The sequence below is a fragment of the Antechinus flavipes genome, chromosome 2 (genome assembly GCF_016432865.1).
Source record: "Antechinus flavipes isolate AdamAnt ecotype Samford, QLD, Australia chromosome 2, AdamAnt_v2, whole genome shotgun sequence".
Taxonomy (NCBI): Eukaryota; Metazoa; Chordata; class Mammalia; order Dasyuromorphia; family Dasyuridae; genus Antechinus; species Antechinus flavipes.
The window spans coordinates 222,720,701-222,747,599 of NC_067399.1; the positions used below are offsets into that span (position 1 = coordinate 222,720,701).

A 26,899-nucleotide genomic window follows, 5' to 3' on the forward strand; every position below is an offset into this window, starting at 1 on the left:
GGAAATTCCATCTCTCATGCTTTTGAACAGTCTCTCTCCAAGGCCTAAAATGTACTCCTCCCTTACTCTTGTCTTTAAGAATTCATACCTTCCCTCAGAATTGATTGTAAGTACTACTCCTATGTGAGACCTTTTTTGCTTCCTCTCATCCACAACACACCCTCCCTCACTCCTCAATATAATTAACTTGTTTTACTTTTTGTATATTCTGTATTTACTTGTATGTAGGTATATTTCCATCAACAGAATGTAAAGTCCTTGAATGTTGTGATACTGGAGCCACAAGGATTATTTAGTTTTGAGCTTTATATTTCTAGTTCCTAGAACATAGTATTTTTAAAATTCTTGTCGATTTATTGATTTAACGTCCCTGATTTCAAGGATTTGCTAAGGGAATACAATGTGGAAACAGGTAAGTACATACATGAGTATATGAAAGGAGAGAGAAGGGGACAGAGAGAGTGAATAGAGAAGAGAAGAGAGAGAGAGAGCACAGGACAGGAAAGAAGAGGAAAGATACCAAGACACCCCCCCCACACACACATACACAGAGCTTATACTAAGAGCAGAGATCAAGAAAGATTTTCCATAGAAAGTTCCAAATGAGCCAAGCCCTGGTGTGCTAGTGCCAAGCTTTACTTATAGTATTTGGGTATTTATTTGAGGTTCTCAGGAACCTCCAACACTGGAAGACATAGGGCAGGGAACTTTATACTAACTGCCCATTTCTTCAAGTTAAAGATGTATTGATTCTGAATGGAAACTTACAAGGAAAGGAAACTTCAGATTTAAATTCACACAAAAGCACTTTTTTCTTCATTCCATATCTCTGCATCCTTCAATTACAGCTCTTCCTACTCCTATAAGCTTATTATTATGCCCACATTGACACTTTTAATGCTCAAGAAATTTTGATCACAATTTCTTGTTGAAAAAATTTCCCCATGTTAAGACAAGGGTTCTAGCATACCAGGACCAGCATGCTTGGTCTACCCTATTGAAAGTGAAGATTCAACGAAAAATGTGTAAATAAACGTGGTTATTTGGAATACTTTTGTACTCAAAGTATGTAAAATGTGAAAGCAAAGAGAAAGAAAAAAAGACGGTTCAGATTCTTACAAGTTCAGTGACATAAGCTCAGATTCTGAATTAATGAGACAGAGAAAGGAATTTCAAAATGGTGATTTTTATTTTGATGTATTTAAGCAATCCTAAATCAAACAACTTATTCCTACTGAAGGCAAGACCAAGTCATAAAGCTCCCAACCACCTCCAAATGATTTAACTCTTAAAGCAGACCAGTAGTTATTCTGAGGCTCTCCCCAAAGCAGGGATCCTAATAGGTAAATTTATAGCCAAATTGCATGATGAAGGTCATGATAACAAGTAATCTAATGTGAATTCTAGCTGTACTTCTCCTTTCCCTATCAAAGTAAGCAAAACTAGCTGGATCTCGGCTTCCCATTACTCAGAGGGAATAGGTTACTCTTTTTGAAACATTGCTTCCCTATCACTTCCAAAGCAAAAGTTCTGATTTTTTCTTAAAGTGACTTTAATATATTTCACTAAGTGTCGCTCCCTGATCAAGAGTAGCTACCATTTGTGCATCTGTATCTTGAGACAGGATGATGTCTCTATAGGTCAACTACTAAATTTTCAGAGTACTACAGGAACTGAAAGGACCAATGGCAGATTAATGATGGGTTTTAAGATCTGGAGTCTTAGCTAGGTGAATCAACTCATTTACCTATCACACACTTCTGGTTCACTCCTAGATGAAAATGGGGCATTGGTTAAATAGGTAACTCTTTAGGGATAATACTTTTTGTTAAAAAATGGATTTCTCATATTTGAAATCTGGGAAGGAGTCTTTTTATAGTACAAATATGCATATTTACTTATTTCTTTTGACTGCTCCATCATTTCTAACTCCTCTACCACCAGTTTGTCAGGCTCATTCACTTGGGTTTTACGCTCTAATTTTCCAGCTTCATGATGTGACAACACTGATTTGTTGATGATCACTGCTATCATTGTCCTGACTTCCTCGGTTTGTTATTAGTTTGGGGTCACTGGTTTTTCCATTCTCTTTTTATTTTAATCATACTACTCATTAGTCACAAACATCAAGGAAAGGGACCAAAAAGAACCTAATTTGTTTCAAGGATTGAACTGAAGTGGTCTGTGCATTCATTTTAAGTTCTAAGTGTTTCTCTCTGATAATAACTTATAAGAACTACCTTCTAAGATGGATATATCCCGCAACTCAGCTGCTATGGTTCTCAAAGGACTGAATCCATGCTTATTCCTAAGAAAGTTCTGAAGCATATAAGCTAGAAGTCAGAAGCCAGAGGACAGACACTTCCTCTGTCCCCTCCTCACTTTGTGACTCTCTTTCGGGTTGAAACAAAAAGCATGACCACTGCAACCTCCAATGTTTTGTTTTTTATTTGGGAGGGAAAAGTGTTTCTTTTGAAATGATTTGGTTACCGAGATAGGCAAGAAGAAAAGGGCCGAGAAGAAACAAATAGGTTCTTGGGCTGCCAAGCCTTTCATGACTACTCTACATCATTTTGGCTATATTAGTTCTATTTATCTTGTTAGTTGAGAAGGGATACTCAAATCTATTTTTAGATAGCATCTTGGTGAAAATAAATAGAATTTCTTGGGAGAGGAAAAAAACCTAAAACATGTTTCCTATCTTGGTCTGTCTGATTCATGGATAGGGTAATGGAAAAAGCCCTGGATTTTGGAGTCAGAAGTCATGTGTGTTGAAATGTTGGCCTTATTACTAATTATATATGTGATTGCCATGGGTCTGTTTCCCTATTTGGAAAACAATAACACAAGCTAACATTTACATAGCACTTTAAGATTTTTTAAAAATGCTTTACATGTATTACAATAAATAATAGCACTATAAGTTCTACTAGTATCTCCATTTTAGAGTTATCTCCATTTTAGAGTTGAACAAACTGAGAGGTATGTAGAGACTGATTGAATTAACTAAGGCTATACAACTAGCAAATATCTGAGACAAAATTTGAACTCAGACCCTCCTAACTCTATGCCCAACATTCAAATCACTAGCTACCAAGTGGATAGAATAGAACTACCTTCCAGTTCTGAATACTATGGTCCTATAAATACAACATAGAGCCTATATACATGGGCTTAGGTGTATATGTATATAGATTATTTATATATATTTGAATGACTATAATTAACATATTAATAAATATTTATAATTGACAAAAGCCAGACCTATAGGCATTTGCATGATCATATAAATTCTCAAGAGCTTACTGTTGGCTTTACTAACTGGCAGTCAGGGGAAAATCCTAGTTTTCTACACACTAAAAACAAAAATAAATAATTTAAAGTTATCAATAAGATCTTGCCAGAGATGAGGGGGATCATAGGGACATAATGGTCTGCCCGCTGTCAGGCATGAGCCCTACTAATGGTTGTTGCTGAGCATTTTTTTTTCTCTTCATTAGGGAAGGTTCAATGCTGCAGGGGAGGGCATTCAGAAAAATACTGTGATCTAAAAACAAAAGGTATCATTAAATACAATTTCCAGTTTGGATTCCCTAATTAGTTTTTTTCCCCTTTATTCCTTGAAAAACAGCCCCCACCCCAATCCCTTTTCTTTGGTACCTACCTTTGTTTCTCTACACCAGGGTTATGCCCTGTAGATTTCTGTGGTGGGGAGGAGACTCCCTTGCTCTAATAAATTCAAAGTTCATATTACCTATATGACAGTCCCCGATATTGAGTGACGACATCAGGAAGATCATCTGGTTTCGAGCCAATTCCATTTCCAGCCTTAAAAAAAATGTCAAAACCAGAAGAAAAATCAGTGAACAAGTGAAATTGAGGACTCAGTCCATAACATAGTGTGAAGGGTGCTGAAAAACCTGGGTCCAAATCCTGCCTTGGATATTTAGTGTATGATCCTGGGCCAAATCATTTAACTGCTCAGTGCCTCAGTTTCCCCATCTGTAGAATAGAGATAATAATAGTAACAAACATGGGCCTTGTTGTTGAGACTCAAATGAGATTATTTATGTGAAGTGCTTTGCAAATCTAAAAGCATCATATAAGAGTAGGTTTTGTGGTAGTATTAGTTATTGGGTATCAGTGATGTTATTTATTGGGAGGGGGCAGTTGGTATAATGCATGAACACCAAATTAGTATTTGAGGGACCTGAGGGCTGGTCTTATTACTGATTCTATTTAGATAAGGTAAAGGTTAAGTCATTAACCTCTCTCTGTCTCAAATTCTTCCTCTTAAAATGGGAAATAATAATAATTAGCCTTTACGTGATGTTTTAAAGATTATAAAGCTTTCCATAAACATATTCATCATCTTATTTGAGAAAGGAAAGGAATATGTATCTCATTTAGGGTTCACAACAACTCTATGAGAGTAGATATTATCTTCCTATTTTACAGTTGAGAAAACTGACACTCAATGAAATTAAGTGACTTGCCAAGTTTCACAATGGGATTAGAACCCATCTTCCTGACTAAAAGTCCAGCACTCTATGTCTACCCTGCCTACTTAATGAAGTTGCTGTGAAAATCAAATGAGATCATGAAAATAAAATCATTCTGAAAAATTTTCAGGGACATACAAAAAGAATGTAGTATTGTTATTTCCATTTTTGTTATTTTCATTATTATCAAAGCTTTTTTTTAATCCTAGAAGAATTCTCCCAAACTCAGTCAGGCCCCTCCAAAGATTAAATCATTGTAAATAGAGAGGTTTGGCTTAGGTGTTATACACTTCCCTTCTTTCTCTCTGCCTCGATCTATAATGATGTTATAGCTTTAGGAGTCTTGCTAGAAGCAGAGGGTGTTTCTGGGAATGGAAAAAAATGGCCTTTTCTCAGATAATGGAAGATTAACTATAAAGTAGCTACCAACCAGCTCCTTCTTGGTGGCAAATCAAAGGAGCTAACAGAAAGAAGAACACTGCCTTAAGCCATTAGGAGGCATTCCAATCTATCCCACCCTATTACCCAAAAGCTTGCCAGTGGCACAAATTTTCTTACAGTCAGAGAATCACCCACAGCTGCAACAACTTGAATGTCTGCTGGTTTCAGTGCATGTACTGGAAAGGCAAAGGGGACAAGCTTGAGTCATTTGGAAGAAAAGAGAAATCAGAATTTAGCCTTTGCTTGTTCTAAGGATTTGAGAAGCACTGACAGTCAGTGAGTTGGGGTTGTCCTAGAGGCAGTAGGCAAACAAAGGCATTAAAAGAGGTTAAGGATGCAAAGGATAAGATGTGTGGAAAGGAGGAGGTAAGGCTACTGAATCAAAGATGAAGATGGCAATTCTTAGCAATAAATAGCACTGGCATGGTCTGAATACACGTAAGGACAAGCAACTTATTCCTGACTTGGGAGGTGAATCTAAAAGTGTCTAGGTGGGAGACTAGACTTGACCATTATGATAAGACTTTTAGGAATCCATCTGGAACTGGGTTTTGTTATGGATGAAGAGTCTTTAATATTTGAGATCACATCCTATTTCTGATCCACACTAGTTTTATGATCATGGTATGTTACTTACTTTCTCAGCATCCTGAAATAATTTTCTAAAACCATAAGTTACAGAGGAATTGCTGATCTGTATCAGTGGGGACAGTTCCAAATAGGAGTTCCTCACACTGATGAAATCACAGACCTCTATTCTATCCCCCTTCTCCTCAAACTCTTCTTCACCTCCCTCCCCCCAGTTCTGAGGTCTAAATTTGGACTCAGGCTCTGATACTTAATACATATGTGATCTTGGGGAAGATTTAAACACTCTGGGACTCAGGTTCTCGACTATAAAACAAATGGACCTAGAAGACTTCTGAGGTCTTTCTTACATCTAGGATCCAAACTGAAGGGAGAAATTCATTCTTTTTATCTCCTCATACTGGCAAAGGACTCATTTGCTGGTCTTCTATGCTTTAGTGAGACTGGACCACTGAGATCCTTAGTATATCAACTCCCTCCCTCCCCATACTGACCTCTCATCAATGTTTTGTGCATATTATTTAATTTCCATCCATCCTTGAAAGCCCAGTTCAAATGATAAAGCCTTTCAAGACCTATCCTTTAAAATTGTACATGAAACTTTCTTCTGTATACTTCAATGCATTTTTATATTGTACTGTGCATTACTTCTTATCACCTGTGTTTGTTTGTATCCATTAGATAGATAGCTCCATAAGAAAAAGGATCATATCTTACCCCAACTTTGACTCTCCTACAAAACCTAGCACAAAGTACTACATATGTGAAGGAGCTATGATTTTGTGTCATAAAATATATGAGTTAGAGGAAGCTTATCAGTCCCTTTGGCCTTGAAAAGTCCCAGGTATACAAAGCTTAAATGACCTGCTCAGGGTCATATAGTGAGTACATGACTTAGGCAGGATTTGAACCCTGAAGTCCAACTTGAAGTCCAACACTCCCAACCACTCATGATATCTCTTTCCTGCATACACAAATGTTGTTGTTAGCACAATTGTGTAGCAATAAAAATGACAGATCAAGAAACTTTAGGAATATGTAGGGATGCTTCAGGGAGCTGACCAAAAAAAATGTCATGGTTGTGAGTTTAAATCCCAACTTTCTCACAGAGGATCAGTGTGCATGGTGCATAGTCAGAGTTTTCTCTTGGAACAGGGATCCTAAACTGTAAACCTTGGTCTTGGATCCTGGGGATCCAAACCTATAGGATGAAGCAGGGGAAATGGATAACATAAAAGGAACAACAGAGGTTTTTTGTTTTCTTTTTTAAGGATAAATAGAAAACAACAGCTACTTTGATGGACAGGGTTCAACCTTGTAGTGCCTTTTGAAGCAAGGGTTTTGATTTTTGTGTATTTATGCATGTGCATGTGCCTGTATGTGTTTGTATATATGTTCAATTTAAGCTCAGTTTCAAAGATGCATAGGTTAGGGGGATACTAGTCAATCTCTAATAAAATCAAAATATTGATGGAATGTTTAATATTAATTCATGGATTTCAGCCACTCATAATGATAATGCTTCTTGGAAGGCAGCATAATGTGATGGGAAAAACAATGAGCTTATGTTTAGACCACCTGGACCCTTCTACTTAACTTGTATTACCTCAGTCATTTCATATTCCCAGGCCTCAGTTTCCTCCTCTGTAAAATTCAGGGATTGAACAATAACATTGAAAAACTTCAGAACTCTGTTTGATGTATGACTTCCATAGTCTGTGGTAGACTTGCAGATTGTTCCATGTATTTTCAATTATGACTGATGTATATAAGTGATTTGTGCTTGACAAATCTTATTATTATTGATTGGGGTAGGAAAAAGGAGTAGGAAAAGATAATGTTGTAAATAAAAAAGAAGAAAATAATTTTAAAAAAAAGAAAAAATCTCATTGGACTAGCTTTCCTCTAGTCTCCTCCCCTACCTTCAGATCTAAAATTCCATAATTTTGTTTTTTCACATCACTCTCTTTTGAAGGAATCCAGGGGCTAAACATACCCTTTAAAGACACTTTCCATCCCACACTTCTACAGAAGAAGCAAAGCTGTTATTCTCAGGGTACCAACTGCAATTTCAGAGAGGGAGGTTCCCAAATACTAGGTGCCATCTCTAGATTTATTACCAGACAAAGTCTGTTCCTGCTTGATGCTGACTCTGCTGATCAAACGAGATAATGTTTATAAACTTTTAGAATACTGTCTGGCACACAGTCAGTACTTAATGTGAGCAGGCCAATGAGTGACTCCTCTGGATTATTCTTATTTGAGCTTTATCCCAAAAGGCTTAAAAAAAGTGAAATCCAATTGCTATGGGTCTCAAAAGCCTTGAGGAGTGGAGTAAGAAAGCAAATAAAGGTAGACTGGGCAGAGCCATTCTATACACAGCACTGTGATGGGAGTTTATCAATATTCAGGTTCTCTTCAATTATCTAGGCCGGCAAAAGCAATTACGAAGTGGAAATTAATACAAGTTTAAAGATTTAATTAAAACAGTAACTGATGCACAATTGCTCCAAGAAGTATGCATTCAAGCCCCTATTTGTCCTGAGGTGCTTACCTGAGCTGGGAATAGAGGTAGAAGGAGCTCTATCTTCACACCATATTTGGCTTCCATAACCCTAAAGAGAGCAAAGTGGGCTAGATGACATGGGGGACAGGTAGGGATCAGGGTTCATCAATATTATAGCCCAACACAGCTTCCCACCACCCAACATCTTTGGTTGTACTGAGCAGAAGGATAAATATATCCTCCCCTGTTTTGCTCATGTTTTGTATCTCCCCTAGTCTACCTGAAGGATCATGGGATCACAAATCAGAACTGGAAGGTACCTTCATGATCAAGGCAGCCAATCCCCCTGGTTTACAGATAAAGAAACTGGGGACCAGAAAAGTCAAATGGCTTATCAGAGGTCACTCAGATAATAAATGTCAAATCCTAGATTTCTCTAAGATCAAGGGAGAACATATTGTTGGCTTTTTCAAGGAGTGAATGAGTGGATAATGAAACTCTGCCATTTCAAGTACAAACCATTCATATATTGTTGACAAATCACAGGTATTCTGGAGGTAATCACTACTATACTTGCTTTTAAAATCAAATGAAAAGAAAAGAAGAATACCAGACTGGGACTGCTGGTTGTTGCTGCTACTGTTGGATAAGTGTAATTGCTGTTCTTGTAAGTTCGAAGATAGGGTTGATTCTGTAAAATAAGAATAGTCAGCCAATTGCACAACCTGATCAACCTATGGATACTTACCTCTGAGACCTTCTGACTTGATCTTCCTTCCTAATAAGAATTGTCCTTTACAGAACACTTGAAGTAAGAACATAGATTTAGAATCATTCTTCAATATCTACATTGCTACTGTTAGTGCTTGCAATTATTGTTACTTCTAATAGTACTTTTGCCATTGCTATTGCTGTTCTTACTATTGTGATCAACTCTCTTAATATTACTAATAAAGCTATTGCCATAAGTGCTTAGTGCTTTACTGGTATCTCTGCTCTTATTCTACTATCATCACTCTTACTATTAATACTGTTTAGTGCAACTATTGTTACTTCTAGTGTAATCATTATCGCTACTCTAATTACTTCTATTTTTACTGTTATTTCTGCTATTACTATTTCTGCTGTTGCTATTAACACTGTTCAGTGCTACTATTGTGACACTAGATATTACAATCGTTACCAGTGTTACTCTTATTAATTCTACTATTACTATTATTTCTGCTATTGCTAGTACTACTATTGCTGCTATTAAGATTTAATGGTGTTATTGTTACTTCTACTATTACAACTGTTACTACTCTTGCTACTACTGTTACTTCTAATATCGTTATTTTTCTTTTCAGCTAGTAATACTATTTGTATTCTTTCTACTATTGCTAACACTGTTGTTACTGTATTACTTTTGCTGATATTATATTTTTCTACTGCTATAGAAGAGGAAGCTAGCTTCAACTGCTCAGTCAACTTTTGGTGCTCTGAAAGTCCCTGCCTATAAGATAGGATCTACACTTGGACCTGCTGTTAATACCACAGTTCTCTTTCTAAGTCAGCAAGACCTGATTTCATCTTGAGAATTATAAGTGAGCTCATGATCCCTGTCTTGCTGAACTAAGCCTTCCGCATCCAATAGCTTGCAACCTATGCTTATCCCTCATTTCCACTTTGGCTTGAGAGTCAGCAAGTGACCAGAGATCATTCCCACAGACCTGGTACTATCCAACTTTTTGAAAAGTTGCCAAAGTGGCAACTATCTGCTGTAGTACTGAGACAACTAGATGAATAGCTATTGTAATTGAGATCAAATGAACGCGAGTTTCATAGGGAAATTATCTGAAGTGCTATGAGCAATAAAGTGGTGGAGAACCTGCAGTGATAGTTATGGAAGCATGATCCCAATTTACCCAAGTAAAGGGTTGATCTGCAAAGATAAATTTCCATAAAATTTCCAAAAGACATATTACCTGACTAGGACAAATTAGATCGACCATGATTTCAAAATGAACTTCGTTATTCTTTGCTCCAACAGGTTCCAGCTAAATGAAAAACAGTTGGGAGAAGAGTAAGAGAAATCCCAGAATCACAAATGCTTAGAGCTCATAAGAACAGATATTAGAGATGATCTAATCCAACCTGCACATCAATATAAATAGCCTTTGCAACATCATTAAGGGATCATTCAGCCTCTGCTTGAAAAACTTTAGCAGTGGAGAAGTCATTACCATTTGAAACTTGACTTTTGAAGAACTCTTAAAAGATAGGAATTAAATTTCCTATTCATTTTCCAGCAATGTATTCTGAGGTCCAGCAGAATAAGTTTATTCTCTCTTTACCCTGACAATTATTCAAACACTTGGAAGTATTTCTCATATTTTGTTTCCTAAATCTATTTTTTCCAGATTAAATGCCCATAATTCCTTCAAGTAATCAGTCAATAAGTGTTGGTCCATGACAATTAGTCAATAAGCATTTATATTTAAATAGATTTTTTAGTTTAGTTTTGTTTTGTTTTTGGTGATGGTTGTCAACATTTTCTCCTACATTTCTTCCCACCTCCATATCTGTCCCTTAAAATAAAGATTTTTAAAGAAATCAGCAAACATGTAGTACCAATTATCTGTCAGATAGTAATCTACATACTTAGGATACAAAGATAGAAGCAAACTAAATGGCTGTCTGACCAGGGCAGAATAAGCCAGGACTATCACATCTCCTTCCTTCTGGATTCTATTAGACTTTTATTGATATAGCCTAAGATTGTATTAGTTTTTTTTTTTTCCTGCCATGTCATTGTTGTCTCATAGATCTTATAAGCCGCTAAAACCAGAGGTGTGCTGGTAAACAACTAGCACTTGATGGGGATAGGGAAAATGCATGCATGATACACTTTTAAATTTAATGTGTATTATTAATACTTTCTCCATCAGTTCTTAAACAAAAGAAAAATAATAAATCAAGATGATTCTTCAGATATGAATGCTTCCATTGAATATTTAGTAATGGGTTCTTACTGGCCAATTCATACTGGCCCTAATACTGATCCTCCTGGCTAAAATCCTGAGATTTTTTTCTTATCAACTGTTGTCTTTCATTTCAATTTCTCCATTCTATACCTGTATAGTGGATTTTTTTTAACCTAACTAAACATAGAATTAATTGGAGCAAAAAGGTCAGGACTGTGAATTGGAGGTGAGATGAAGAGGGTAAGTAGGGAGCAAAGAAAATTAATCATTCCTTGGAATTATTGCCTGCATTTATTTTCTGTAGTTTTCAGGGCACATATAATTGGCCCTCCCAAGTAGATAAAAGAATTTTCTCATTAGAGGAGAGATGTTCCTTCTTACCATGTTGTTCCAAAGGGCCTTGGCTGCACGTGCATGGGCCTTACTATGAAAATGGAAACAATCTGGGGCAAAGAAAGAGCTGTCGGGCAATCCCTCCTAGTCACAGAAAGAGGAAGATTGAGGGTCAGGGAAATCATATGACCAGGCTCACTAGAGGCAAAAATCAAGAAATCATTTGTTGGAGTTCTTTTTTCTTTACCGAAGTCTTTGGCATAGGCACTCTCTCTAAAAATGGCTGCAAAACTACTGTGAAATCATCCCTGGTATCATATCTTCCACTGTCAATAAGCTCATGAGTCTTTTCCTAAAGGGAAAAAAAGAAAAAAAATGAGAAAACTTGAATTCTGAAGTATATAACCCAGTGGTCAACAGTCGACCAAGAAAAGAGAGAGATGAATACTTCTTGTTTTCGTTCAATTATTTATGACTCTTTGTGATCCTATTTGGAATTTTCTTAGCAAAAATACTGGAGTGACTTGGCATTTTCTTCTCCAGCTCATTTTATAGATGAGGAAACTGAGGCAAACGGGTTAAAATAACTTGCTCAGGGTCACACAGCTAGAAATTATCCAAGGCTGGATTTGAAAACAAATCTTTCTGATTGCAAATCCAGCACTCTACCCATTGCACCAATTAGCTGCCCCAAAATCCAACCATTCAGGACTTATTTATCTAGTTTAGGGCTTCTTGTTTCTGTCCCCAGAACCTTATGATAGTGTATGTCTTTTATATAATTGTGTATAAAAAAGGAAGGAATTTGCCATTACTACTTGGCTACTTTTGGGGGGAGGCAATTGGGATTAAATGACTTACTCAGTGTCACATAACTAGTGTGTGTATGAGTGTCTGAGACCTACTGGATTTAGGTCTTCTAGCTCCAGGGCTGGTGCTCTATCCATTACATTACCTAGCTGCTCCTCTGGCTACTATTTAAGTGTTCTGATGAAAAGTTTAGTATGGGAGGGAGATGGAAGCTATAAGCATAAATACATGTTTTGCATTATCTGTGCACTTTCTCAATCCATGCTCCCTCTCTGTTCTTCACCACTCATCCCCATGGGTAGCTGGAAAGATTTCTTTCCACTGAAAAGAGACTTTAAATGTGGAATCCTATATCAGTATTCACCAGATCTCAAGGGGACAATTTCCCTTCTATGGGCCTTTCAAACTTTAAATCAATGAGTCTGTGATACTGAAATTCAGAAGGCCTTTAAACATTCTTTTTGCTTACAGGAATCACAAACCCCAGCAAGCTGATATGTACACTGTCTAGAGGCATAACAGGACTGGGCAGTGGACAGATCCCAGGAGCCAGAAGAACTCAATTCTGGCCCCAGTTCTGCCTTGAACTTTAGGCAAGTCCCTACTTCTGGCTGATTCTTCTTTAGCTGCTATAAAATTGAAGGGTTGGGACTGAGTATATCAAGATACATTCCAGCTCTCAGAATCAATCAGCTTTAAATCCAAACAGTGCACGAGTCAACAATATTTACTTCCTGAGCCAAAGTCAAATTTCTTTGAGCATTATAAGGGCTCTTTGAGAAGAGTTCAGAATTGGCAGATGCCTTCCCATTAAATCCCTTAAGCCAATCTGTCTCTTTTCAATCTTACCTGGTATTGTTTATTCAGTTCAATGAGGGTGGCAAGTTCCGTGGAATTGTCTTCAGGCTCCAGCACACAAGGGCACAAGAAACTGCAGGTTGGAACCCAAAGAAGCCCCACCCCCCATCCCACCCAGTCCAACAGTTTAGAACTTTTGAGGTTGCAGAGAGGCAGAAGCTTTCATTTCAAGCTCAGCTAAGTTGGGCACAGGGGAGAAGGAAAGAAATCCTTTGGAGTTTGGGAGTTGGGGGGGGAAGCTGGGATAACAAGCATTTTTGTAAGTGGCTCTGAGATGGGAGGGAAAGAATATATCAAAAGCTTTGGGCAATTCTAACTAGAAGAGGTGGGAAGCAGAAAGAAAGATTGATGGGAATATTTTACAAAGGAGCTCTGAGGTTGTGATGAGAATTAAACTGCTGATAAATAAGTTAAAGGCTATTGTATTAACAAAGGTGAGCAGATCCATGCCCCACTTCTCACCTTTTCCAGTAAGGAATGAAAGAGATTTTGATTAGACATCAAGAAAAAACTTCCAATCTGTAGGAGTATGGTTTCTACTCTTCTAAGCATTTGTAATTCCAGTTGTGAAGAAAGATTGGATCAAGTAGTGTTAGCATGGTTTAAATTCAGAATAGAGGTGGGGAAAATGGCTTCAAAAATCCTATCCAATCCTAAGATTCTGTCCTGAGTGGAAAAACCCATGATGCTGATCCCTGATCCTCTCTGGAGAGTTAACAGACTTCAGTTTGATTTTTCTTTAAACTTCAACTGGTGTAATGAGACATACAGACTATCAGCTAGGCTAGCTTCCATGGCAACTTCATTAAAGTTGAGAATGGTGGGAGTCACAACATGCCTAATCTTTCAATGGATCCTTCCAACATGGGCTGACAATCAAGCCCACTCTCCCATGGATTCTAATACTTTGTGTTCCTGGGGTTTTTTGTCTGTTTTGTATGTGCTTACATGCTTTCCTTATAGAGTACAAGCTCCTTGAAAGGAGGGTTTTTTGTTTTGTTTTTGACCTTTTTATTTCCAGCTTCCTTGCATAGTGCTCAGTATCTTGTGGGCACTGAATGGTGTCATTTGTCCTCTTCCAAAATGAAGGATAAACATCATGGAATGATGTCTTTAAATTCATGCATAAATTGGATTTAAGTGAGGTACAGTTGCACAAAGTCATCAGCCTCACTCTCTCTGAGTCACTGAAGTCCTGTGGCAGGCAAAAGTCAAGATAACTAGCCACCAATAGCCCAGGATAAAATGGATGAACTTTGCCTCTTGGATGTCTCCAAGCTCTAAAGGCACCATAATGCCTGTTTCAGCTGCTTTCATAGCTGTTGAAACAAACTGTTGTCCTCTGTCCATTCCACTGGGAAGGTTGGGTTAAATATCTCCCTAGCTCATTGACAGTTTATTAGTTTCCTTTTTAGGTTACCTCTCTAGTGTATTAGTTACCCTCAACTTGGTTTAGTCCCTTCACTGAGAAGTCTTGCCTCAGGATTGATGCTGTATACATTATAGCTCCTTGGAGCCACAGGTGAGAGTTAAATGACAAGGAGATACCAAAGGTGGAAGAGCAGCCCTGAAGAGGGCTCAGTAGCCCAATCACAAGAGGTGCTAAGCACTCTTTGAATATCCCATACTGGACACTAAATAAAAATTTCTTGATTGAACAACTGCTTCAGTGTCAATCTTAGCAGAAACTGGGAGAAGACATCCACAACTGTTCATTCCTAGGACTAGCACTTTGGGTGTATGTTTCAGATACTCCTGGCTATTTCTCCCATTCCTAAATCACCTTTCAGAAAAAAAAAAAAAAAAGTGGGGGTGGGGGTGGGGAGAGGCTGCCTCAACATTCAGATTATTCTGTTGGAACTTCTAAATAATCAGAATCATTTTTCTTCATGGGGCTGAATTTCTTATAGCCCTAGCCTTTGGGAGAATAGTGTTCCATACCTGAGTATCAACCTTGGACAGTCGACTTTCTCTTCCTGGTACAGCTCCCTCAGGCTGGAAATTGTTAGCACAGTTACTAGATTCACAAAGGCCCGGGGAACCTGCTCAAAGGGTGGGATAATAATGATGATGATGATAATGTATGTTCATGTATAATAATAATTGCTAACATTTGTATATGGATTTAAGATTTACAATGCACTATAAATATACTACCTCATTTGATCATCACAATAGCCCTGTGAGATAGATGCTATTATTATCTTCATTATGTTGTTGAGAAAACTGAGAAGGAATGGTTAAGCAACTTATCAAAGAATATATAGCTACTAAGTATCTAAAATACCTAATTATCTAAAGCAGGGGTCCTCAAACTATGGCCACGGGCCAGATGCAGCAGCTGAGGATGATTATCCCCCTCACCCAGGGCTATGAAGTTTCTTTATTTAAAGGCCCACAAAACAAAGTTGTTGTTTTTACTATAGTCCGGCCCTCCAATAGTCTAAGGGACAGTGAACAGGACGCCTGATCTAAAGTATCAAACAGGGCTTCCTGATTCTAGGTCCTGCTCTCTAATGACTCTACCATCTAGCTGCCTCTATTATATGACAACAACATTATGAGATAAGGTAGTATAAGTATTATTCCCATTTTACAGATGGAGAAACTGAAGGCCAGGATTCAAACACAAGACTCTTGACTCAGTTATACAAAGACTCTAAGGAGTTGTGCAGATTTCCTCATTTGTATGTCAAAATATTGGAGGTTTGGCTTGCCTTAGAAGCATCTCTCATTTCAAAGAGGCCAATGACTTTTAATTGTCCTATTGCTTCTATCCTTCTCTCTGTATATTTTTCTTTCTTTGTCCTCAGTGATTCTGTGATAGCCATTATTATTGACTCTCAGGGGAAATTGTTTGGCAACACATTATGAGTTTTTAGTTTGGGGTAATAATTTAAGGGTGTTAAGTGGCGGTTTTGTGGCCAATAAAGTTTATCAGAGGTGTGATTATTGCTGAATAAAAACTATTCAAGCCCTGGACCTAAATACAATACAACTACAATAAATCATGAGACTCACCTGGTCCATGCTTCTCATTTTACTGATGTCAATCAACAAACATTTATTAAGCTCCTATTAAGTGCTAACCACTGTCCTAAGTACTGAGGACACAAAGAAAAATGATCCCTGTTCTTAAAATAACATATAAAAAGCTATGTACAAATAAATTAGAAATAATTAAGAGAAGGAAAGGGCTAGAGTTAAGAAGAATTGGGAAAGACTTCCTGAAGAGGTTGGGATATTAGTTGGGATTTCAAGGAAGCCAGGGAAGTCAAGAGATAGAGATGAGAAGGAGTTAGAGCATTCCAGGCATAGGGGCCAGTCTGGAATCTGGACATAGAAAGTCTGATTCTAGAAATAGAAAGGAGGCCAGTCAGTGACATGGTATCAGAGTATGTGGAGAGCAGTGTATAAGGTGATTAGAAAGAGTGTGGGGAAAAGTAGGACAGGGACGTTATGATGGGCTTTGAAAACCAAATAGAGGATTTTATTTTAAGTTTCTGGAGGTGAGAGGGAGCCACTAGAGTTTATTGAGTAGGAGGAAGACTTAGGATCACTTTGCTAACTGAGAAGACTGGAATTGCAAAAGACATGTCAAGAAGACAAACCCACAAGCTATTAAAACAGTCCAGGCATGAGGTGATGAGAGTCTTTACTAGAAAGTTATTAGACATTAGCCCTAAGTTACCCAGGAACAGAATCCAGATGTTCTGCCCCCAAAGTTAGGTTTACTTCCAATTTTATACATTATAGGAACTATAGTTATTCCTGGGCTAGCATAAAGATAGTGAAGGCAAAGTTTCTTAGATTCCATACCTCTTCATGGAGGATGTCTAGAGCTTTCTCGATGTTTCCCGAGAAGTTCTGAGGAGAAAAATGAGCCTATGGAAACAAGAAAAATATATTTTTTTAAACTCAACTTCTTAATGTTTTCAACATCCACTTTTCTTTTCTGAGTTCCCTTCTTTCTTGTTATCCAAGCCCGATGTAGATTTGCCAAATAGATACGGGTAAGCATGAACACTCAACTCCTTCAGCCTTGCTCATGATCCCAGAGCTTGTCATTATCCTATGATTTTTCCCCTATACAAATTTGGCTGTCCTCTGACTCCAAGGTGTCAAATATCAGATCATCCCAGACCAGTTTTTCCAACTGTGCTAACAGAAGAGGAAAAGAAGACCAAGATCTTCCAGGTAACACATATGCACTTGAACTACACAAAGTCTATTGTACAACCTGGTAGTGATTCTGATAGTGGGTCTTTCAAACTAAGGGAAGGAAAGTGACAGCAAGAAGAACACAGACCAGATGATGAGAGAATCTCAAAAATAAGTCACAGGAATGACTGTAATACCTGGAATTTAGTCTAGAGAATAGAAGCACGTATGCATTTTTTGTGGGTGTCTAGATGGTGCAATGAATAGAACAATAGAATCAGAAAGACTTTTTGAGTTCAAATCTGGCTTCAGATACCTAGCTATGTGACTCTGGCCAAGTCACTTAACCCTGTTTCCCTCATTTCCTTCATCTATAAAGTGAACTAGAGAAAGAAATGGCAAGTCACTCAGTGTCTTTGCCAAGAAAACCCCAAATGAAGCCACAAAAGAGTCAGACATAACTGAAAAATGACATATATACAATATTATGTATATATACATATACATGAATATATATTATACAGGTAAGCATGTACACAGAGTTGTATACAGATACCTATCTATCTATCTATCTATATATATGCATACCCTATATACATGATAGTTGTCTTTAAATAGCTGAAATGCTATTTAAGGGTAGGAAGAGGTAGTAAATTTAATAACTATTCTTTTCATTTTAATGAATGTGTCTATATTTCCAGAGCCTAGCACAGTAACTGGGATATAATAGGTACTTAATAATTGTTCATTGATTTATGCAAGGAAAATATATTTAATAATAATAATTTGCTATTGTTCATTTGTGTCTCACTCTGTGTCTCCATTTGGGATTTTCTTAGCAATGATACTGGAATGCTTTGTCATTTCCTTCTCCAGCTCATTTTACAGATGAAAATATTGAGGCAAACAGAGTTAAATGAATTGCCCAGGATCACACAACTAGTTGAATTCAGATCCTACTGCCTCCAGGCCTGGTGTTTTATCTATTGTGCCACTTAGATGGCCCAATAATATTACCAATAACAATGCACAGTGAATGGAACTAGACCATAAATTTTGGTGATATAGAAAACTCTTGGATGAGGAAACTTCTCTACTGAGGTAGATCATGGCCTTCTCCACAACTAGACCCCTGAGAGGTCAAGGGATTTATCCAGAGTCACACAGTAAGTATGTGTCAGAGATGTGAGTCAAACACATACCTTAAAGCTCTTAGAGCTAGAGTCTAGCCATGATATTATGGAGATAGCCATAAAATTTGGAGCAATTTTAAGTTATTGGGATACTCTGTTTCATTATCTCCTCTGAACCTTTCAACAACCCTGTGACACAAATATTATAGAGAACATTCTCATGTTATAAATTATGAAACAGACATTTCTCAAATGTATAGGGAACTGAGTCAAATTTATTTTTTTTTAAAAGAGCCATTTCACAATAAATGATCAAAAGATATAACTATGCCCAAAGGCCTATAATATCATCCAATTCCCTTGATCTAACAATACCATTATTAAGTATAAATCCAAAGGGATTTTTTTTAAAGGAAAAGAACCTATATAGACAAAAAATATTTATAGCAGCTTTTTTCTCAAAGAACTGGAAACTGAAGAAATATCCATTGTTGGCAGTATAAGAAGTTAGGTTTCTTTTCAAAAAAGGATGAAGGAAGGGGTGAAGATATTTCCGATCCTTACCCTATGAGTCAAGAAACTGGCTAAACAACAAAGGTCCAGACTTGGGTCAGTGACAGGACACAAGCCTTTTGACATATGAAATGGGTTAATAGTGAGAATTGTAAATCTGACCAATTGTAATTCTGATTATAAATCCAACCAGATGTAATAATGACTATAAATGTGATCATTCTGAAGAGTAAGGAACCAAACTAGCAGTATAAAGCTTACTCCCGCTTCAGTATTCAGTGTGTCTTGCCCATGAATATATCTGCTTCTCATGAGAATTGCTGAATAAAGGATTCTTCTCTCACTCTAATAGAGCACTAGTTATAACACTACTACTGAATTAGCTTGCAACTGGGGAAGCAGAGGGCAGTGGCAACTCATGCCAAGCTTACTCCCCAACTCTGCTGAGTTCCACAGGATCTTTTGATAATGCCATCAATTGGGGAATAGCTGAATAAATTGTGGTATGTGATTATGATGGAATATTATTGTTCAATAAGAGAAGATGAACAGGATGCTCTCAGAAAAACCTAGAAAGTCTTCCATGAGCTTAAACAAAGAAAAATGTACTGTGCACCTAGTAATAGCAAAGTTGTGGGATGATCAGCTGTGAATGACTTTGCTGTTTTCAACAATGTAATGATCCAAGACTACTCTGAAAGACTTATATTGAAAAATGCTATCCATACCCAGAAAAAGAAATGATTGTACCTGAATACAAACTGAAGCATAATTTTTTCAAAAACTTCTTTTTTATTGATAAGTTTGTGGGGTTTTTTTGTTTTTTGGCAGGGGCAAGGGGAGATCTATGTTTTATAACATGACTTATGGAAATGTTTTACATAATTTCACATGCCTTCTCAATGGGGGTGAGGTGAAGAGAGGAAGTGAGAGAATTCAAAGTTTTAAAAATAAATGTAAAAATGTTTTACATGTAACTGAGAAAAATAAAATATTAAAACATAAAAAGTGTAAAAAGATAAAAAAAGAAACAGAGAAAAATTGTAATGTTGTTCATAGAGCCATATAGGCAATAGGTGGGATTTGAACCATGTTCTTCCTAACTCTGAATCTAATACCCTAACATCCATACTGTGACAAAGGGGATAGGTGGTACCGATGAATGAATTTATAGAGAAAATTTTTGTTCAATAAAAAGGAAATAATGACAATGGGATGGATAGTAATTGAGAGGTATTAAACTCCCAATCTTTAGAAATATTCAAGGAGAACTGGGTGACCCCTTATAAGAGAGATTATGGCAGAGAGGAAGGGCAGAATTTAGATCAGATGACTTTTCATCCCAACCCTTGCAACTTTGAGATTCTGTGATTCTTACTTGATATGTTATCTCAAATGGCAGCACAAAGGTGGAGAGGGCATGAAGGACACAGAATGCTGGAGAGGAGAGGAATCTCTTGTCTGTTTATTGTTATTAATAAAGAAATCAAGATTTTTTTCATGATCACCAAAATGTTATCTTGTTTTCTAGCAAGATATGATCAAATTACTATGATAAAAAGTAATCAAAATCAAATTGTGATGTCTCTTCCTGCTTTATCTCTCTATAGGTGAATGACCTTCCTATTTTCTAGTTAATGACAACACTAAGGGTCATTGGATTCATATACCTGATTAGTTGGGGTAAGATGAGCCCTGAGTCCTATATTATCCCAATGCTAATACTGCTAGTCAATGAAACTGTCAATCAGAGGCTATGGAAACTCCTTCCCAGAGAGCAGAATATTGGCTCAAGGTCCTACCCTCGGAGACCAAGGACTTACCGGGTCTTTGCAGGAATCACAGAGATCATTTCCTCCTATAAAGAGGGTTATTATCTTCCAGTCCTTTTGGAAATTGATCCTCTGAAAAGATTTTTAAAACAAATGAACAAAACAGACAAAAACACAATTCACAGTAAAAGATGAAATGAGAAATAGCTGAGACTTCAGAAGCAATAGAATCTCAATAGAAAGCAAGAAATGCTAACCTTAATGATAGAGATAAAACCCAAATGAATTAAAAATCTACTAATGATAAAGACCATTCAAGCACTATCAACAAACAAGCGAGAATTCCAGAGTGTAGAGTTCTAAATCTTCTCCTTCCTTTACATATAAGGAAGTTTGAAAGGCCTAAATTGACTTCTCAAAACCAATTGCTTCAGTTCTTTAAAGGGCTCTGGAATCTCCTCATTGTAGTTGCTCACTCCCAGACTGCAAAATACACTGCAAAGCTTAATCATAGCTTTCTATCAAATCTTCACAAAGGATCCACCCAACATGAGACCTTTTATGCATTCTTGTGACTTTGTTGTTTGGTTGTTTCAATCATGTCCAACTCTTCATGCTCCTATTTGGGGTTTTCCTGGCAAAGATATTGGAGTGGTTTGCCATTTCTTTCTTCAGTTCATTTTACAGATCAGGAAACAGAGGCAAACAGTTAAGTGATTTGACCAGAGTCACACAGCAAGTAAGTGTCATTGGTACATTTTGAAATCGGGTTTTCTTGATTGTGGTTCAACACTATCCACTATGCCACGTAGATGCTTAGAGTGGCTAGCAGTATGATATTCTGCTTATCTATTGCCTTTCAACCTCACTATGAGACTGGTCTTCACAATTTTTAGTCATACATTATCTTTGTTATTTCTTTTATGCTACTTTGTATGCATGGGTCATGCTCAGTAATATGCCATAAATATATAAGCCCATCATGAATCTTCCTTTGTCCTAGGTCATCCACAATTGTTTTCTTTCTGAAATTGCACTACTCATTATTTTTCATATGTACAGCATCACAAACTGCTAAGAGTTGAAAAGATGGACTTTAGTAGCAACAGTCAAATATTACCTAAAACCCTGCCATGGTCCAGATGGGATCCAAATCAATTTTTTTATTTTCAGTTCTGACTCCAGCTCAATGTCCATCTGTATAAACTCTTATTTTAGTGAATTGACCCTCCAACCATTTGCCATCATTTGAAAAATGTGCATCTGTCAGCTCTTTGTCTCTCCTTTATCAATGGCTAGGTCAATCTCTTTTTAGTGCCTGGATTTCATTGAGAACAGAGTGTGCAAAATCTTGTTGCTTTGAAAATAAGAGTATCTGTGGAAGGACCTATCCATCAAAAGAGACATTGTACAGGACACTCTATGACACTGACAAACTCCTTTGGTGAGCATATACCTTTATTTGATGCCTCAGTTTATGATGTTAACCCTGAAAATTATTGAACAAAGCTATATCTATAGTCTTATCTGTCATGGAATGTTGTACAATTAGTCTTGGATAATATTAACACATGTGTGGGAGATATCTTGCCCAATATCAGAGAGGTATTAAGTGGTAGAATCAGGATTTGGAGCTATTTCACATGATTGAAAAAAAAAAAAAACCTTACTAGGGTTGACAGTGTTGTCTAGGCCAGGTATATTAGGCACATATCACTGACCCTACAGGTGATTCTAATCAGCCACACCTAGTATATAGGCTAGCTTAGGTCAATGTAGTCAAATCACTCAGGTGGACCTCTGACACGTGCCCTAACATGATTGTAGATGTCCATCCAGACTCACTGTTCCTGGAGCTCAGCCAGGATGAAAGGTGTGGTAGGCATTATCCATAGTTGGAGTAGTATAATTTGGCAGGAGATTATAGCAAGTAGACTTGATATGAAAGGACTCTTTAATCTTAAGAGAACCTAGAAAGGAAATGCCTCTCTAGTTTTCTGGAAACTAAAATTTTCATTTTGAATAAAAGGAGAAAAGCATTTTGTCCTACTAAAGTTTTTTTTTTTTTGAAATGGCTCAGGGAATCCAGAGGGAAGGGGCTATTAGCAAAAATGTTCTTATAATTTAATATTAACTGAGAACTGATACTATTAATGGGTGGGGTTGTGTGGAAGTCGGTGAAAGATGGAGGCTTTACTGAACAAGCTCACACTTTGAATTTCTTTTGTCAAAGTTCAAAAGATCTTTCCTTCTTAGGAAGTCAACAGAAATAGTGTGTGGTGGGCAAAGGACTCATTGAAAGGGTTCACTCTTCTCTCCAGAACAAACTGGACTTTTCCAGACTGTGAACAGATCACCATCAAAAGCCTCTGCAAAGCCCTTGCTAACCCCTTAATACTGTCACAGGTCTGTGTAATCTTGGCTTTCTCTGATCTGTCCTGAAAGAGGGAAAGATGCAAAAGAATTAAGGGGGAAAAACTAATATGACTACCTTAAGAGTAATAGTGATACTGAAATGTCTTAAAATTTTTGACAACACAGGCTAGTCAAGAACATTTAAACAACATACAACTTTTGTTTATTTCTTTTTTGACAGAGACTATGCGATTTTTGTCTGCATATAAAACTCACAATGCCAATGCAGATCAGCAACTATTATGCAATTTATAGTTTTGGAAAGTTGCCTGGGGTATTGAGAAATTAAATGACTTGCCCAGGATCCCACAGCCCCCTTGTGGCAAAGGCTAGTTTAGAAACAGATAGTCCTGAGTTGAGGCCAGCTCTCTAGCCATTACCACATACTACTTCGCAAATAAATCCATTGCCGCTTAACTATTTATTCATACATTTGGATGTGGTTCCAGGAAAGTCTTTTTGACAAGGACTACTGGTTTTGGGACAGATAAGAAAAAAACAGTATAGAGAGTTGTGGGCTTCCAAAGTTTTCAGTTTGAAACCTAGCCTGCCACCTATTCATTCATCTTTCCTTCTTTCCATCCATCCATCCATCCATCCCACAACTTCATCTAGATATCCATCTGATTCCTCTGGCCTATGCAAGGTAGATCCATATTCAATAACTTGTCAGACTCCTTTCAACTCAATAAACAAGAATTCACACTTACTGTATCATTCTTCATCAGGTTCACCAATCTTCTAGCCTGTTTAGGCAGATCCCTACAATATTACCGAAAGAAGGATATTTTAGAACTAGTGATGATTCCTTGTGATCACAAAGAAGAAGTTATAGTAGAAAGAAGAGAAGGTAGGAATATACTCCGCATACCTATGGCCAAAAGGAAAATCCTGCAAAAGGTTTTCTGATACAACTAAGTTTATGTAGGATGTGTAAACACAAGGACAAAGTGGATAGTTATGGAAATCCATATGTAATTTCTTCTGACATCCTTTGGTTTATTATAAATTTCACTTTTTTTTTTTTTTTTTACTAATTATAACATACTTTGCCCTCCTAGCACTCCAAGTGCTAGTGATTTAGGATAGCAAACTTACTCAACAAAGCCAGTCTAAGGGATACTCATGATAGTTTTGATGTGTGTGTGTAATTTTCTATAGGAAATTTCATAACATGGGGATGCTAGAAGGAGGAAACAGATGCATAAGGACCCACAGTGATAGGCTTTAGCATCCAAAAGTCAGGATAAAGGTACTGGGTTCCCAGGGATAGGAGTAGGGAGAAGATTGAGGAGGAAAGGGACCAGAAGTCTAATAGAACTGTCATTTAATATTCATTAGGTGCATGCCCAGTTTGGGAATGGCTAAATAAGTCATGGTATATGAAAATAATGGAATGTTAACTGTTCTATAATAAGCAGGATGGTTTCAGAAAAGCCTGGAACGACTTGCATAAACTGATGCTGAGTGAAGTGAGCAGAACCAAGAGAATACTGAACAAAGTAACAAGATTATGTTATGATCAACTGTGATGGATTTGGCTTTTCTCAACAAAGCAAAGATTCAAAGCAATTCCAATAAACTTGGAATGGAAAATGCCATCCACACCCAGAGAGAGAGAACTATGGTGATTGAATGTAAATCAAAGCATACTATTTTCACTTTGTTTTGTTTGTTTGTTTTCTCATGTTTTTTTTTTTTCTCAGAGTTGGCCCTCTGCTATGAAATCTGGGAGGGAATATTATCTTCTTTCTACTCCCAGAAGTTTTACAGACACACATGTACACAACACACATGTGCATGCACATACACACACCCACACCCACACACACCACTCTTACTCTGAATAATTCCTGAAAGTATATGAGCAGTCCCTGTCCCTCCCAACCCTCTCCCCAATCTATACCACTTAAGGAGATGCCCATGCATACTTCTCAAACAAAGTTGTTTTTGTTAACACAAAGACACAGAAAGCTAAAGATGCTTGGAACTTGTGTGAGCCAAAAAGAAAATAAGCAGTGTTTTCTGTTTTACAAAGAGATAGTAGATTATATGGGGTAGTGTGCTGCATTTAGAATATTGAAGTGGAGATTTTAAGTCTCGGGTTCAAGTTCCATCTCTGATATCAACTATAAGATCTTGGCCAAGTCACTTAGGAGTCTCTCAGCCTTAGTTCCCTTTTCTATAAAATGAACACAATAATAGCAGTAGCTCTTATCTCATAGCATTATTTTGAGACTCAAATAAGATAATAAATATGAATATACATATATAATTAATTATATTATAAATATAAATGTTTCACAAAATTTAAAGCACTATATATCAGTAATTGGCTGACTCATGCACATCTTAGAAAGAACTGTGATTTTCACCCTTTGACCCTTTCAAGTCAAATAACTTTTAACTTATTAAACCAATTAGTTTATCCAATAATTAATTCCATGTACAAGGAGAAACCATGCCCCAGAAGAAAAATTTAAGTCCTATAGATATTCTAGCTTGTTTAAGTTGCCTCTTTGTGTCTCAGTGTCTCTATCTCTCAAATAGAGAAAATAATTGCATATCTATCTTATAAGGATCTAGTAAGCATAAATGAGATGTTCCATATGAAAATTATTTGAAGTTTGGGGGAAAAAAATGAATGCTGAAATCCACTAGATTAATATGACTACAGATAGCTCTTGCTTATCTGCTACAGATGCTGATTCTTTGTAGATGGTTAATCCTATGATGGTTTCATGAGCTCAGCTGACATCATGGCCTCCTCTCCTTGAACATTCTCAACTGGTGTGGGCTCAGGAAATGTAGCACAGTCCCAATATTAGCTTGAGCCATATGACAGACAGATCAATGCACTATGGGAGAAAATCCCACAATTCCAAACAAAGTTTTAAAAAGCATGGTATCTCTGTCAATCACTATCTTATGCCTCTGGTACAGAGGATGAAGGGGTACCTCCAGATTTGTTCTAAAAAAAAAAAAAGGGGTCCAGGGACCAAATCAAACTGTTCTAATCAGTCCCTACTATCATTTAAATGGCTTTATACAAAGTCACACAGCCAGCTATGCTACATCCTTATACTTCAAGTGTTGAAAAAGGTTTCTGATTTTCTTAGAGGTTAGAGTCAGAGGAGAAATTTAAAATAATTCAGTTCAACCCAAAAGACATTTATTAAGCCTCTGCTATGTGTAACATAGGGCAGGCTAGGTGGTACAGTACATAGAACACTGCTTTGGAACCAGGAAAACTCACCTTCATGTGTTATTAGTGCCCAGACTTAGTATTGTGAAAGACCTTTGAGTCCAAAGCCCTCATTTTACAAAGAGGAAACTGAGGGCTATCAGTTAAGTGACTTTTCTAAGGTCACAGTGAGTGAGTGACAGGGATAGAATTTGAACCAGGTCCTCTGAATCTAAATCCAGCATGCTATCTACCAGCTCTCAAATAAAACTACTAGCTGTGTGACTCCCCTCCTCAGAAAGCATGGACATATTCTGGAAATTAAGTTTATTCTGATACTCGAATTTGGAAATTTCTTTCTTTATAGCCCTAAAGTAATAAATATAGAAAATGTACTTCTCCTTTCCCTTCCTCTCCCCATCTTCTTGATTGGTGGCTATTATCTTTCATTCTTGAAGAGAACCAAAATGGCATCATTATGTGAGAGCTGAGTTACAGTGTATCCGACTACAGCTGATCTGCCACAGGTCAGATACAAATAGTCCCTATGACATTTGGGGTAGTTGCTCTAACTTTGTGCATCTCGAGTTTTTTCTGAGCTAATTCAATTCTGCGTTGCTCATACAGCACAGCACCTTTCTCTGATGAGGGCATATTGTGCTGGGTAGTCTGTGCCAGCGTCTCCCATGTCATATACTAAATTCTAAAGTCTTAAGAGAA

The 26,899-nt window shown here is 37.2% G+C and overlaps 1 protein-coding gene across 1 annotated transcript in view; it reads right to left on the reverse strand.

The window, feature by feature from the left end:
* PLB1 (phospholipase B1) overlaps positions 1 to 26,899 on the reverse strand; it is a 214,184-nt gene that overhangs the window by 86,600 nt on the left and 100,685 nt on the right. Inside the window, exons 22-33 of the mRNA XM_051976223.1 lie at positions 23,706 to 23,757; positions 20,632 to 20,712; positions 16,821 to 16,886; positions 14,943 to 15,043; positions 12,993 to 13,074; positions 11,581 to 11,685; positions 11,382 to 11,477; positions 10,002 to 10,073; positions 8,648 to 8,728; positions 8,086 to 8,146; positions 5,061 to 5,119; positions 3,755 to 3,828 (exon numbers count right to left, since the gene is read on the reverse strand). Coding sequence (XP_051832183.1) covers positions 3,755 to 3,828; positions 5,061 to 5,119; positions 8,086 to 8,146; positions 8,648 to 8,728; positions 10,002 to 10,073; positions 11,382 to 11,477; positions 11,581 to 11,685; positions 12,993 to 13,074; positions 14,943 to 15,043; positions 16,821 to 16,886; positions 20,632 to 20,712; positions 23,706 to 23,757 — 930 coding nt within the window. The remainder of the gene's footprint in view (positions 1 to 3,754; positions 3,829 to 5,060; positions 5,120 to 8,085; positions 8,147 to 8,647; positions 8,729 to 10,001; positions 10,074 to 11,381; positions 11,478 to 11,580; positions 11,686 to 12,992; positions 13,075 to 14,942; positions 15,044 to 16,820; positions 16,887 to 20,631; positions 20,713 to 23,705; positions 23,758 to 26,899) is intronic.